The sequence below is a fragment of the Semicossyphus pulcher genome, unplaced genomic scaffold (assembly GCF_022749685.1).
Source record: "Semicossyphus pulcher isolate SPU_LCO1_2020_fin unplaced genomic scaffold, fSemPul1.0.p SCAF_6, whole genome shotgun sequence".
In the NCBI taxonomy this organism is placed as follows: domain Eukaryota; kingdom Metazoa; phylum Chordata; class Actinopteri; order Labriformes; family Labridae; genus Semicossyphus; species Semicossyphus pulcher.
Window position 1 is genome coordinate 7513218 of NW_027211737.1, and position 12427 is coordinate 7525644.

A 12427-nucleotide genomic window follows, 5' to 3' on the forward strand; every position below is an offset into this window, starting at 1 on the left:
AGAAATGACTGAAGTATATGAACGCTGATCTTTGTTTGACACGTCTCGCTGCAGGTTGCAACTTTTGATAACACACGCTTTCACGATGAGGTGTTTCCATTTCAGATGTCACGCTGTAACCAAAGACCTTAGGGCAGCGATATTAATTAATATTATTGTCTATAATATTTAAACAAACTGCACTCACCCAGGGAGAGAGAGAGAGAGAGAGAGGGGGAGAGAGAATATGGACAGCATGGATGCGGCGCAAAAAGTGGTTATTTGATTATGAGGCATGTAGCTGTATCATCTTTGTTTTGGGAAGCGTGTGAACTGTAGACTGGAGTCCTTGTTTACAGTGACAGACAGAGAGACTTCTGTCTCATATGAAGGACTCTGCTTGTTGTAAGGGCAACAACTGTAGTTTGGACAGAATTATTTGTAGCAACAATTCAGTCATTTCTGGATATTGGTTGGGACATGTCCCTGCCATCTCTACCCAATCCTACGCCCTTGGCAATTGGGTAGGGATGGTAGATGGTCGGTAAGCCCAAATAACTGACAACAATGGACAGAAAATAAGAATTTTAAGTCTCTTTATGGTACTTTTGGGTCTAAGTCGTCATTTTTCATCTCTTTGTAATTGTTTGTTCGTCTTTGTGGTCGTCCATCGTCTCTATATGGACCAATTCGACATCTCTTTGTAATGTTATGTAACTGGGTGGCCATTTTTTTGTTTTTGTTTCCTTTTTAACCCCGTGTGGTAAATATTTGTCTCTTTGTGGTCATATATGTTCTGTTTTTGGTTGTTTTGGTCTCTTTGTGGTCATTTTGCCCCTCTGTTGTTGTTGTGTGCGTCTTTGAGGTTGTTTTGGTGTCTTCGTGGTAATTTTGCCCCCTTTTTTGGTCGTATCTTTGTGGGCTTTTGGGGTTTTGTGTTTCTTTTTGACCATTTGACGTCCCACTGTTATATTGTAGTTGCTTCATGGACAAAATCTTCAATCACTGACTGTGGTATTTGGGGGGTATCAGAGGGGATCAATCAGATATTCTGTCTGTTTTGGGTCTGCCTACCCTTCTGGCCCTGCTCCTGATTCCAGATCAATTTAAATGGCCGCTATGATAAAACACAGTGGTTAGATGTGAGACTGACGCCAACACATCTCACATCAAGTACCACTTTCTATGTTATTCTGTCCCTGACCAGACGCCAGGCTCGGGATGCAATAAGGGATCAGACTGGCATCACATTCACTATCAGCTCATTTCATGCTCTCGCTGGAGACCCAGCAATCACACCTGATGGCTTCTGCACAACAAGCCTTTTGAGATGAGCCTTGCATTTTGTGCAACATGGAAAACAGTAATTGCCCTCCTTGTCAGGCTGTGTCATTACGTCAGGCGAAGTGAAACATGCCATCCGGTCAAAGCGATAGGACACACAAGAGGGAAAATTCATGCTGCTCGGCCGGCGGACACCCGCGCTGAATGCCAAATAATTCAGCTGTTTACAAAGTGGAGGGACGGATGAGAGCACCTGTGTGAGAGGTGACTCGGTCAGGGTGATTTTAGAGAAGCTGGCAAATCAATGTGATGTGGAAAAACAGCCCCTACAGATGTTATGGTCAGCAAGCAGTGATAGAGAAAACACAGAGATTTCATTACCTTTATATTAAAGTAATAATCTCCAACATTTTAATTTAAATAAATGTCAATTAAGTCACTATCTATCGCCGAATGAGGTAACACAATGGTGATTGTGCACCCAGTTAGTGGCGCGTTTTCCATCACCCATCAGTGATTGGTCTGCCAGAGAGGGTAGGCGGAGCTAACGTAAATCAGCATGATAAGAACTAACTATAATGACAGAAACCATGTTTGAGAAAAAAAATGTTGACGAGTATTTTGATTTTATAGTTTGACTCATGTCCCATCTGTTAAAATGGAGGAGGCGGGCTTTATGACCTATACTGCAGCCAGTCAGCAGGGGGCGATAGAGAGGGTTTGGCTTCACTTTTTGGGAGCTGTCATGTCGGCCATCTTTTTATACAGTATGACGCCTACATGATGTTGGCATGCCACGATTTAGCACAATAGATGCTTGAGTCAAGTGGAAGTCGACACATTCTGTATTTCACTTTGCTGATTGCAGAGGCGAAAGCATTTAAGAAATATTTAAGAAATTAACCTTTTCATCATGTTATTAAAACAAAGAAAATATTTTAATAAAATGAAACGCAGTACAAATCAACAGTGAACTTGACGCTCCACATGCAAATACAGTTGAACTTATACAGATTGTTCACATATGGAGAGGATCACATGAAATGACAATATAACATAAACTTCTGAAAATACATTTTTTCCAAATAAAAATTCATACAAAGGACTTTTAAACATGTTGTAAGGACAAAGCATCAGTACAGCAAGCAGCCTCCATGTGTTGATGACAGTGCAAAAGGCTTATTCTTTTGAAAATGGCAGGAAACTCCTTCAGTGAAGGGATTAATGATAATCAGCCAAACCTGCAGCTACTTCCTCGTCTGTTTTCAGTGCTTGCTTAGTTACACGTCACCAGTGAGACAGCTTGAAAGGCTCGAAGGCAGTTTCTGACATGAAGCTGTTCAGGAAAAATAACTTAATGATGAATGTAAATAAGAATGCATGGTGTAGAAAAGACTTGTTTTGACAGCAGGAGACAAAAAAAATATCAAAGTAGGCTCCTTTATTAGCACTAACTGCCTTCACACACATGCCACACAGTGACAAATAATGCTGGAAAACAGTTGTTATTGGTTTACGTGGGGATTCAATCTGATGAGACTGTGTGTTTGTCGTTGGGGTTTATGTGATGAAGAATAAGAGGCCACATGTCTAACTCAGCTGAGAAGCACCAAATAGGGAAACAGTGGATGAAAAACAGGGCGGATGGATGGATAAATGAACAGATGGGTGTTGGTTGTGAAAGGCAGGGGTGATGTTTCACGCAGCCGACCGCCGACGGATGACAAACGCTCCCCTCTGCAGCTGCCCCAGGTAGATCCTCATCTTTGTACTGTCGCTCGTCTTCCTCACCCAAATCTGGAGAACAAACACAGATACAATCTCTCAGTACAATCATTTATAGAGGAGTTCTGATACCATTTCTTCTCCCTGAAACTGATTCTTATCAGTGTGCAGTAAAAAAAAAAAAGCTATATTATTATATTTTATCAGCTGTTTACGACTGACCCTGCATGGATTCGATATGACTGCTATTCACTATACTATAGCCTGAATGTTTGCGGTAGATCCCTTATATTATCTACTTTGACAGTCAATCATAACTGAAAAAAGAATATACATAAATACATCTAGGAATAAATAATATTTTGGTATTGAAGAGTTTTTGACACAGCCCTTTCTCCCTTTCTCTCACTTCTCTCATCAGAGGACAGCCAGTGAGCTGATGTCTCCAGCAGGGGGCAACATTCACCTGTGCCACACGGCTCGAAACTGAAATTGAATCCTTGCATACTTCACTGAAGAAATATTACAACATTACGGACATATCAATACCTCTAAGCTAACTAACTAAATCATTTCTTCTTCATCGCTCTGATACAGTAGTTGCCAGAGACCCTGATGATTAATCCACAGTGGCAGTATGGAGTAACTTCAGATTGTTATGGCTGTATGTTTCCCTGTTCTGTTTGTCCCTTTCCCCTTCTGTTGTGTCTTCCCAGCTCTTCCCAGGTGATTGCTGAATGAGGTGTACCTGCTCTTAGATGCTTAAAACCCCCAGTCATGACATCAGAAGACAGAGGCTTCTGGAGTGGGGACTGCTGTGGCTCTGCCTCTGAGCAGGGATTTTGTGTTTTTGTTTATTTTCAGGTGACTTCAGTTTATGTTTCGTTTGTTTGATTTCCTTAAATAAATCCCATTTACTGGAGTGTTTTAAGGTGTTTCACATGGTTATTTCTGAGTCAGATTGGTCATACTTTTTATCTCCATAGGGCCGCCTTACGGTGGGGCGCAACAATATGTAGGATACTGTTTTAGAGTAGCAAAGAAGAACTGACTTCTTGTGAAATAACTAAAATTTAAAGTAATAATCTTTTACATTTAAATAAATGTCTGTTTAGTCACTATCTACCGTCGAATGAGGTAACACAAAGATGAAAGCCTTTGCATTTGCAGGATTACAGACTGGGTGTCTGTGGCGACTTTCATAGTAAAAAATTAACAAGTGGCGCCCAATTAGTGACGCGTTCTTCATCACCCAGCAGTGGTTGGTCTGCCAGAGAGGGAAGGCGGAGCTAAGCGGCTGCTTTCTCGGTTTCTGCAAGTGTTGTGACTAAACAGTAATCTACTGCTCAGATGAAGGCAAACAGTCTAAAAAGGAAAGCGACCGTCAGCGAGGAAAATCAAGAGTTACAACCGGAGCCAACCGTGGACGTCACACATGCAACACTGTCTGGATATCTGGGAAGTGTGCTCCTGCAATTACCGTTTATCACCATAGGTGCCGCCAAAGAGAACAAAACTGAGATCTTTGAGATTATACCTTTAAGTATTATATCATTTTAAGCTGTACTGGAGGTGTTGATTATCAGAATAGCGGTATAAAAAGAACACATTCAAAGCAGCTGTCACTAGTGAGACATGTCAATGTGAACCATCAATATCTACAACCAGCCAAAACGGACAATGACTCAGTAATAGAGCAGCTGGGTACTGTATGTATGCACGTTTAAGCAAATATTACCCAGACAGGAGTAAATACTGAGACTGTGTTAAGTTGTTGCTTAAAATACATTTGGTGCTTTGGTGAGGTTTAAATGCAGCATAATGGTATTGACTCAAAAGAAGCTACTGTGTGTGTGTGTTCTTGTTCATAGAAAACATAGTTTTCAGTGCGACAGAGTGGCTTACTGATGCGTTTTTAATGTTTTTCAGCATAAAAAAAGTTCAAGCTTTGGCTGCAGAGACAATATTTTTTAATGGGATAAATTCATTGCTCTTATTGTTGACAAAAAGCAGAATAGAAATTATCACCAGCCTCATCTTTTAGGCAGCTACATTTGAACAAAAGCTCACCTCGTTGGTCCCCACCGAGCAGATGACACAGCTAATCTTTGTGTTGTCCTTTGACTCCAGGTAGATGGCCTGGCTCTTATGGTACCTGTCAGCAACAAAAACAACATTAATTCAGCATTCAAGGTGAGCACTGAGGGAGAGGCATAAGTGCAGACAGGAGAGGCGTTCATTATCCATAATTTCACCCAGCAGAATAAACCACATTCCTCCTGAGATGGCACTAAATAGATAATTGGAGTGGAAAGTCAAAACAAAAAGTCTGTAATTTTTTTTTAATGGCTGCAAACTGTCAGAGGACAAAGCCAACCCAGGGGAAGAAGAGACTGACAAAAAAAGTGTTTCATCATTAAGGGCTTGCAGAAGAATAATGACGCATGTGTCTCCCTACAGCTCTTGGTGAAGGCTTTCCGGTGGTGGCGTCTGTTTTAGCGGTGCATAAAAGAGACTTAGCCTTGATGGAAAAGTGCACATATCTCACAGCTCGCTCCTCTCGACTTCCTTTGTCCATAACAGCAGCTAATAAGACAGAATTCTCATATTTTTTAACCCCTCTTTATATGACCTTATGTTCTGACACATGTCTGCTTCAGTTCTCTGCTTTCAAACAGAAGGACATCAGAGCCGCGTCTGGTCATGGATTTTTTTTCTCTTTATCTCTGCGTCACAGCAGAATGGAGCACCGGTGCTAATGCAGCAGCCACCTTCTGTGAATATGTATTTTTATGTTGGCTTCAAGCACCAGCACTTATTCAGCGGCTACTAAGAAATATCTCTTTCTGTAGCCCAGACAAAAAGAGGCGTCCATCAAAGAGGTTATAAAATGTCTATTAAAAACCAACCATACACCATCAAACCCAGGGCAATGTGGCCATCTAGTGGTGGGACAAGCAATGTGAGACATGTTAGGGGAAACACTTAGACGCCCGGATTATAACCTAAAATTCATCATCTTTTGTTTGACAGTTGAGTTTTATATATTATATGTTAATAAATATTAAACATATTTAAGTTTATCAGACATAAGGATACTGAGATTGAGCTTGTTTGTTATGTGCTGGTTAAATGTTGTTTTTTGCTCTATTTATCATCCTGTCTTCACAGATTGTGAGTCTGTTTTCCCTTGTTATGGAATGTGTTTATCTCATACATTTAAATACATATAAGTCTCATTAAAATAGAATGTACCATCTTTTGTCGTAGTAAAGTTTCCCCTCTTCGATGCGGGCCTCGTAACGCTGCGAGGGACTCTCCATGGGAGCTGAGGGGACGTGCTCTGGAGACGAGGGAGACACTAAAGAGAGAGAAACACCTGATGAGTTTCACTTTACAAAACTCACGTACAGATAATTTAAATGTTCTTATATTATAAAAAAAGGTATGAATTATCTATAATATTTATTATATATACTGAAAATGTGCTTATTCACTTTCTTGCTGAGAGGAAATAGAGATGAGAGGGTTGATACCACTGTCCCGTATGTCTGAGGGAACAGCAAGCAGCAGGTTAGCTTAGCTTAGCATAGAGATGGGAAACAGATACCAAAATGTGCATACTAGCTTACTTATTAACATGTTACTGCTGGTTTAATCCATACAAAGCCTAAAGTGTAAAAATGACATGTTGCTGTGTTATGGGGTGTTACTTCCTGAAGTTTCCTGTAGATGACAAGACTTCCAAAATAACTAGCCATTTTTGGCTTCCAAATTCTCCTCCAAAATTATTTTCTTATTATACATGTGGAAATAAACTAAAGTCTAAATTAGCTGCCGGCCTAAAAAAGACACAAGATTTTTAGCCAGGCTAGCTGTTTCCCCCTGTTCCCAGTCATTGTGCTAAGCTAAGCATACCAGCCTCAGCCTGTAGTTTCATTTTTAGAGTCTAGACGAGAGAGTGTCGTCAGTTCTCTCATCTGACTCAGCAAAAAAAAGAAATTTCCTTAAATGACTACATCTTAAGAGAACTCATTGTGCATCACAAGTGGAAGGTGAAAACTAACATACCTGGCCGTTTTGGTGACTTTAGCTGGAAGAGAGTGAAAAAAAAAATAATTAAAAAAAATTAAATTCAGCAGGGAAAAGCTTTATATCAAGAAATTCTGAGAGACTCACCTTATTAAGAGTTCTTAGATCTTCCATTATCTGTTCATCTGTTAACAAGTAATTTAGCTGAGGTTTGAAGAGTTAAGGAAGGCTTTTTTTATGCAAGATTAGCTTCCAGATAAACATGTATAAGCTGACCCAGATACCCCGAGAAACTTCTTCAGAAGGTGCACATCATGCCTAACAATTTACCCATCACAAATTCATCTATAGCAACCAATTATTCTAAAAAGAGGCTGCCAGTTTCTGTGAAGGATATCTGGTGCAGGTTTTCTCCGTTTGTCTGGTATTGGGACTGGATCATTGGGCCGTCTCCTCAGCTTCCGAGTCATGATGGGTTTTACCTCCATTGAGTCTGTGTGTCAAAGAAATGATGACAAACTCAGCGCCAACAGTAACATCCAAATATTATTATCCGTTTTCAGAAAGCCCAACCTTTAGAAGTGTGGAGCGTCTAAAATGTACTGTCTTATAGTCGTGCTTTAATCAGACAACTTAATATTTAAGTGTGTGAGAGAAGAACTCTCACTTCCACCCACATACTTTTTTTTAACCACATTTCTCTGTTCTGCAGAGCAAGTCCCTGATTAATAATCCCTGTTCTGGCTCCCTTACCGCCTGTCAGCTCCATTGTTAATTTTTCGTTCTCGATCATCTTCTTCTTCTCCTCCAGTTCTGCAATTAGGTTCTCCTTCAGTTCAACCTTTTTATCGTCAAACTCCTTCACTGCCGCCTTCTTCTCCTTGATGTAGTTCCTCTCCACCTGCTCTGTCTGCAGATTGTTGAGACAGAAATGAAGGAAAAAAGATGGGATCATTTTCTATGTAGTGTCAAAAGGAAAATGTTAAATCTGTATAAACTACATCAGTCGGTCAGCAAGATGACTTATACTCACCTCAAGCTGCAGAAACAGATCTGTGAAGGGGAAGACAAACACAACTGGTCAGTTCCTTTTACTACTGCTTTTAGCAAATGTCTATGAACTTAAAAATGAGGGAGAAAAGAATGTTCCTGGTAAACCTGGATTCTTTTTAGATGTGCAAAGTATTTTTCTACTTTTAATTTGTACCCTTAATTCTGGCACACACAGCGAGAAAAGGAAAAAGGGCTGATTATGCACCCTGACAGAGTCAAGAAAAGTAAAGTTACCAGTGACAAAAAAATGTTGGACGGCTGCCTTGTAGTTTTCGAATGCTCATACTCAAAGCCAGTCGACCAAAATGTCCAACATTGCAACCAAACGACTTTAAAAGACGACTGATCTAGCAAAAAACTTACATTAGTCTGGACAAAAAATGGGTTTAATTAGAACTATGTCTGCCTAGCATTATTCACACTCTCTGCCATGATCTATGGTCTTCATACCACTTAAAACCACACTGAGTTATGCTTATATCAACATACGTCCACACTGCAGTTGATGTTGGTTAATTATGAACCTGCTGGACACCACATGTAAACATTAGGGGTTCAATCAAGGCTTTGTATATAATTTCATAGCCAACACTTCTCTTTATATATGCAGAAACTCTTGCATTTGAGCAAGGTTATTTTTCCTAGCCTGCTGTTAACTGCTAAATGTTCTCCTCTGGCCAGACGAACCAAACTAAAGCAGGATTCTCGAAATGTTTTCAATCATCTACTCCAAACATGGCTGCTGTGGATGCATCAGAAGCAAAGCACAGAGATGTATTTTATCTAAAAAATATTGCTAAACTTGCCTGCATTTCGAAGTCTCTCTTTGTACTGCTGGTCCAGCTTCTTCATCCTCTTCTGATATTCCTGCAGCGTACCTGTGAAGAGAAAGTGACACTTACAAAAACAGAAGATCTATGGAATCACTGCTTTGTTTAAAGAATTGTGTGCCGTTATTAAAGTATGACTTAGATGTTTGTGTGGGGAAGTTAATTCTCAACTCCAATACAAGATGTTTCCATAAAAGATGTCATCAATGTTTCTAGACAACTCACCAGACTCTCATCACCCACCCACAGTTTACACAAGATTACACGGACACTGCACCTACATTGTGATCTACAAAGAGCTCTCAGCCTGTCACTCAATATCAGTCTGAGCAATTAAGAGCTCATGCGCTAAAGTACCTCAAAACAGCCCAGCCAGCTGTTCAGAACTTGTTTGTTTCAGTAAACAACAAACACACTTGGATTCAAAATGAGCTTTTCGTGGAGGATGCCTGTTTGTCATCAGTTATCCGTTCCTGAGCTGGTTTCTCTTTATAGCCTGAGATAGTGGCTCCCTCTGAAATGGCCTTTTATGGCCTGATGATGTAATCCCTAACCAACACGATGAACAGGTCAGATTTTGCCTCTGTCCTTTTAAAATCCCCTAAAAACATGCTTATACAAATCCCACCCCTTGAGATAAAGTGCGGCAGTCTTCAAGATTTCAGTCACAAAGAAAAAAGTTATTACCTTCTTGTAATTGCTGCAACTGTCGTTTAAGAGAGGCCAGTTTGTCTTGGTACATTCTGCAATGAAATAATAAACCAGAGCTAAGAATATCACATTTGCTGTCACCATGTGCAGCATTAGGGCAAACATTCAAAACTTTCACCTCCAAATGATTTTTATTAAGGTCAACGGATCCATGGCTTGCATAACACTTACTGCTCTTTAATTTCAACATAGTCATCGTCGTCGTGCTTGGCAAGGTCTGTTTCACTGGCATCTTCCGTGTCTGGAAAAAGGGGGCATGACAGGAGAAGAATGGTATCACATTTCAACACTTTGTATCTCAACCTGAAGAATGAAGTGAGGGTCTGTTTTAAAATACTAAACATGCAATCACTCTTGTAGCATGAGATACTAATAACGTTTTTAAGCTTTAACAACACAATCTTGATGGACAGGCGGCAGAGATGTGTGCGGATCAAAGGACGTGCGTGGCACTGGTAAAGTAATGGTGAACACCCTGCTTGGGAATGCCCTCCGTTGTGTTAGATTAGGAAAGCAGGGAATGCAAGTTTGCCATGAAAGAGCATGCATTATACTCCCGGCTCGACATCAGGAAAAAAAGTTCAGGAAGGCAAAGCTAATGCTTGGAAGTGATCTAAAATTACATTAATACAACGCTCGATAGAAATTTAGCAATTACTCTGAGTGGCAAGCATTTGCCGCATGGTGGGATTAATCAGTCCCCGGCTAACTTGCTGTCAGTCAACCGGCAACTCTCTCCAGACAAAGCTAACATGTTCAGGTAAACACAATGTTACAAACTTCGGAGCCAAGTTTATAAGCACCGGATTCCCTAAGTTAGGTTAGTCAGTGTTACCTTCAAAACCCGACACAAGAGAGGGGTAAGGCCCGGTCGTTTAAAGCTGACACAGCAGCTTTCATTTTCGGTTAGCATTAATGTGCTAGCTTAAGTTAGCTCAGACCACTGTTAAACAGTAACCCGATTCCAGCCCATGTAGTTAAGCATTATACAGAGCCGTCAACACATCCGGAGGACAAAATAACTCCAGCTGTTCGCTTAAAAGTAAATGTCAGGAAACTAGCTAACCTGGTAGTGCTGTCATCGCCTTGTTCTCCTCTTGTCTTTCTTTTCTCTCAATGCAACCCGTCCTGTCTCACTGGATAGTGTGAAGAGGGCAGTGCAGTGGACACAGCACGCAGGGTTTCGCCTGCCTGCCGACCTGTCAATGCTCGGCGCTAACGCTGCGTGGCTAAAGTTAGCTAGGCTAGTGTGCTTATTGACGCTGTGTAGTTAGTTATCCCATTTTGGAATACAATCAGGAAAAACAACGTTAGTCCAAGTGAAATAAGACGTCTAAAATTACAATTTTTACTGGCAGTTATGTTTTGTTTGCGAGAATTTATTGCACATCAAAAAATTTATTGGAAAAAAATGTTAAAGCTTTGCATCACGCGTAACGTTAGAAAGGAAATGCTACGTTAGCCAATTAGCACGTAAACAAATCCCAGTGCGTAACGGACATTGTCGTTAACCGTGTGCTTACTTCTACATCGTCACTGAAAACGTCCACTCAGTGTTAGCAGTTTAGCATGATTACATTTCTTGCTTCTGAAATGTTGGGAAAAACCTGCCTGTCGGTAGTTAGGTAATTGCTAGCTAACATCTAATGTTGCTAGCAAGCTAACGTGTGGCTAAAACTAGCATTGGACTAGCTATTCAGCATAGGATACAATAAGTTTAAATTAGTGCTGAAAACAAAGCGCGTCGCATTATACAATGGAACTATGAAAACTCTAATTGAATGTAATTCATGGTTTAATTTATACAATAATCCCGCGTTTCCGTCTCTTTTCGAAACAGTAGACCGAGCCGCAGCTTTTGGTCAATTGGTTTAACGTTACCTTCTTCTGAGTCTCTTCCTCTGAAACTCCGATCATCATCGTCATCCACGCTATCGAGTTCTTCTTCATCATTGTAATAATCCACCATAGGTGATAGCAAAGTCGAAGCCATTTGTTCGCTTGGAAAATGTAAACAAACACAAAATAAACAATCGATTTGTGTTTTGCAGCTTGCTTGGAACAGCGCCTACAACTGGCAGGACCCCTGAGTATCGAGCTGCCTGACCGTATGCCTGTTTTCCATTTCCTCAATATAAACATGTAATAAGGAAATGCACATACTTTATAAGTTTTTAATGCGATGAAAAATCAAGATTTATTATAAATGATACAGGAAAGAAATTGGATTGTTTTTACAGGCGCTCTTAAATCTAGGGTAAAAAAAATGTAAACAGGCATATTTTCCGAACATCAATTGCCGTGAGGTCTCGTTGTTTTGGCTCCCGCTTGGCTTGCTTTTCATTAAGTTTTTCCACTTAAGAGGACCTGCGGAAATCAATGGGTGTTCTATAGTGAAATTAAATGTTATTCAATCAAGCCACCACTGAAGATGTACTGTACTTTTCCATTGCTTAAAATACTTTAACAGTGTTTTTTACAAGTATGCTCTTTAAAGACAGTGACATAGGCTATTCCTTTCTACAAATCCTGGAACTTTCTCTTGCCCATGTCAAGTTCACAATTACGCACAATTTAACCAACCCACTTGTACCACCCTGATATATAGTTGTAGCAATCATACTAGAAATCCAAATCAGGGAAGTCTTTCCATTTTATTCTCTCATCAGTTCTGTTTCACTACATTGTATGATAGACAAAATATTATCTTATTTTATTTGCTGCTGACCGTATGTGAAACTTATAGACTCTCTGTCAAAACCATATAAAAGTAGGTAAATCATTTATTTTTCTAGCGGTAGAAAGTAAGGCTT

The 12427-nt window shown here is 40.2% G+C and overlaps 1 protein-coding gene across 4 annotated transcripts; it reads right to left on the minus strand.

Annotated features, from left to right (window-relative positions):
• Window positions 1-2179: 2179 nt before the first annotated feature.
• Window positions 2180-11656, minus strand: suds3 (SDS3 homolog, SIN3A corepressor complex component). Of its 4 annotated transcripts, none has more exons than XM_069682888.1 (13): window positions 11496-11656; window positions 9786-9855; window positions 9591-9646; window positions 8880-8951; window positions 8054-8073; window positions 7774-7930; window positions 7418-7513; window positions 7168-7229; window positions 7060-7081; window positions 6486-6539; window positions 6244-6349; window positions 5059-5143; window positions 2180-3060 (listed from the first exon to the last, which is right to left on the minus strand). In XM_069682888.1, exons 1-13 carry the CDS (start codon window positions 11605-11607, stop codon window positions 2962-2964), a joined length of 1011 nt encoding a protein of 336 aa, XP_069538989.1. In that variant the 5' UTR covers window positions 11608-11656; the 3' UTR covers window positions 2180-2961. The 4 variants fall into 4 exon arrangements, with proteins under 4 accessions (XP_069538989.1, XP_069538991.1, XP_069538992.1 ...); XM_069682890.1 differs by lacking the exon at window positions 11496-11656 and adding an exon at window positions 10681-10745; XM_069682891.1 differs by lacking the exon at window positions 11496-11656 and adding an exon at window positions 10450-10515.
• Between the last annotated feature and the right edge of the window lie 771 nt (window positions 11657-12427).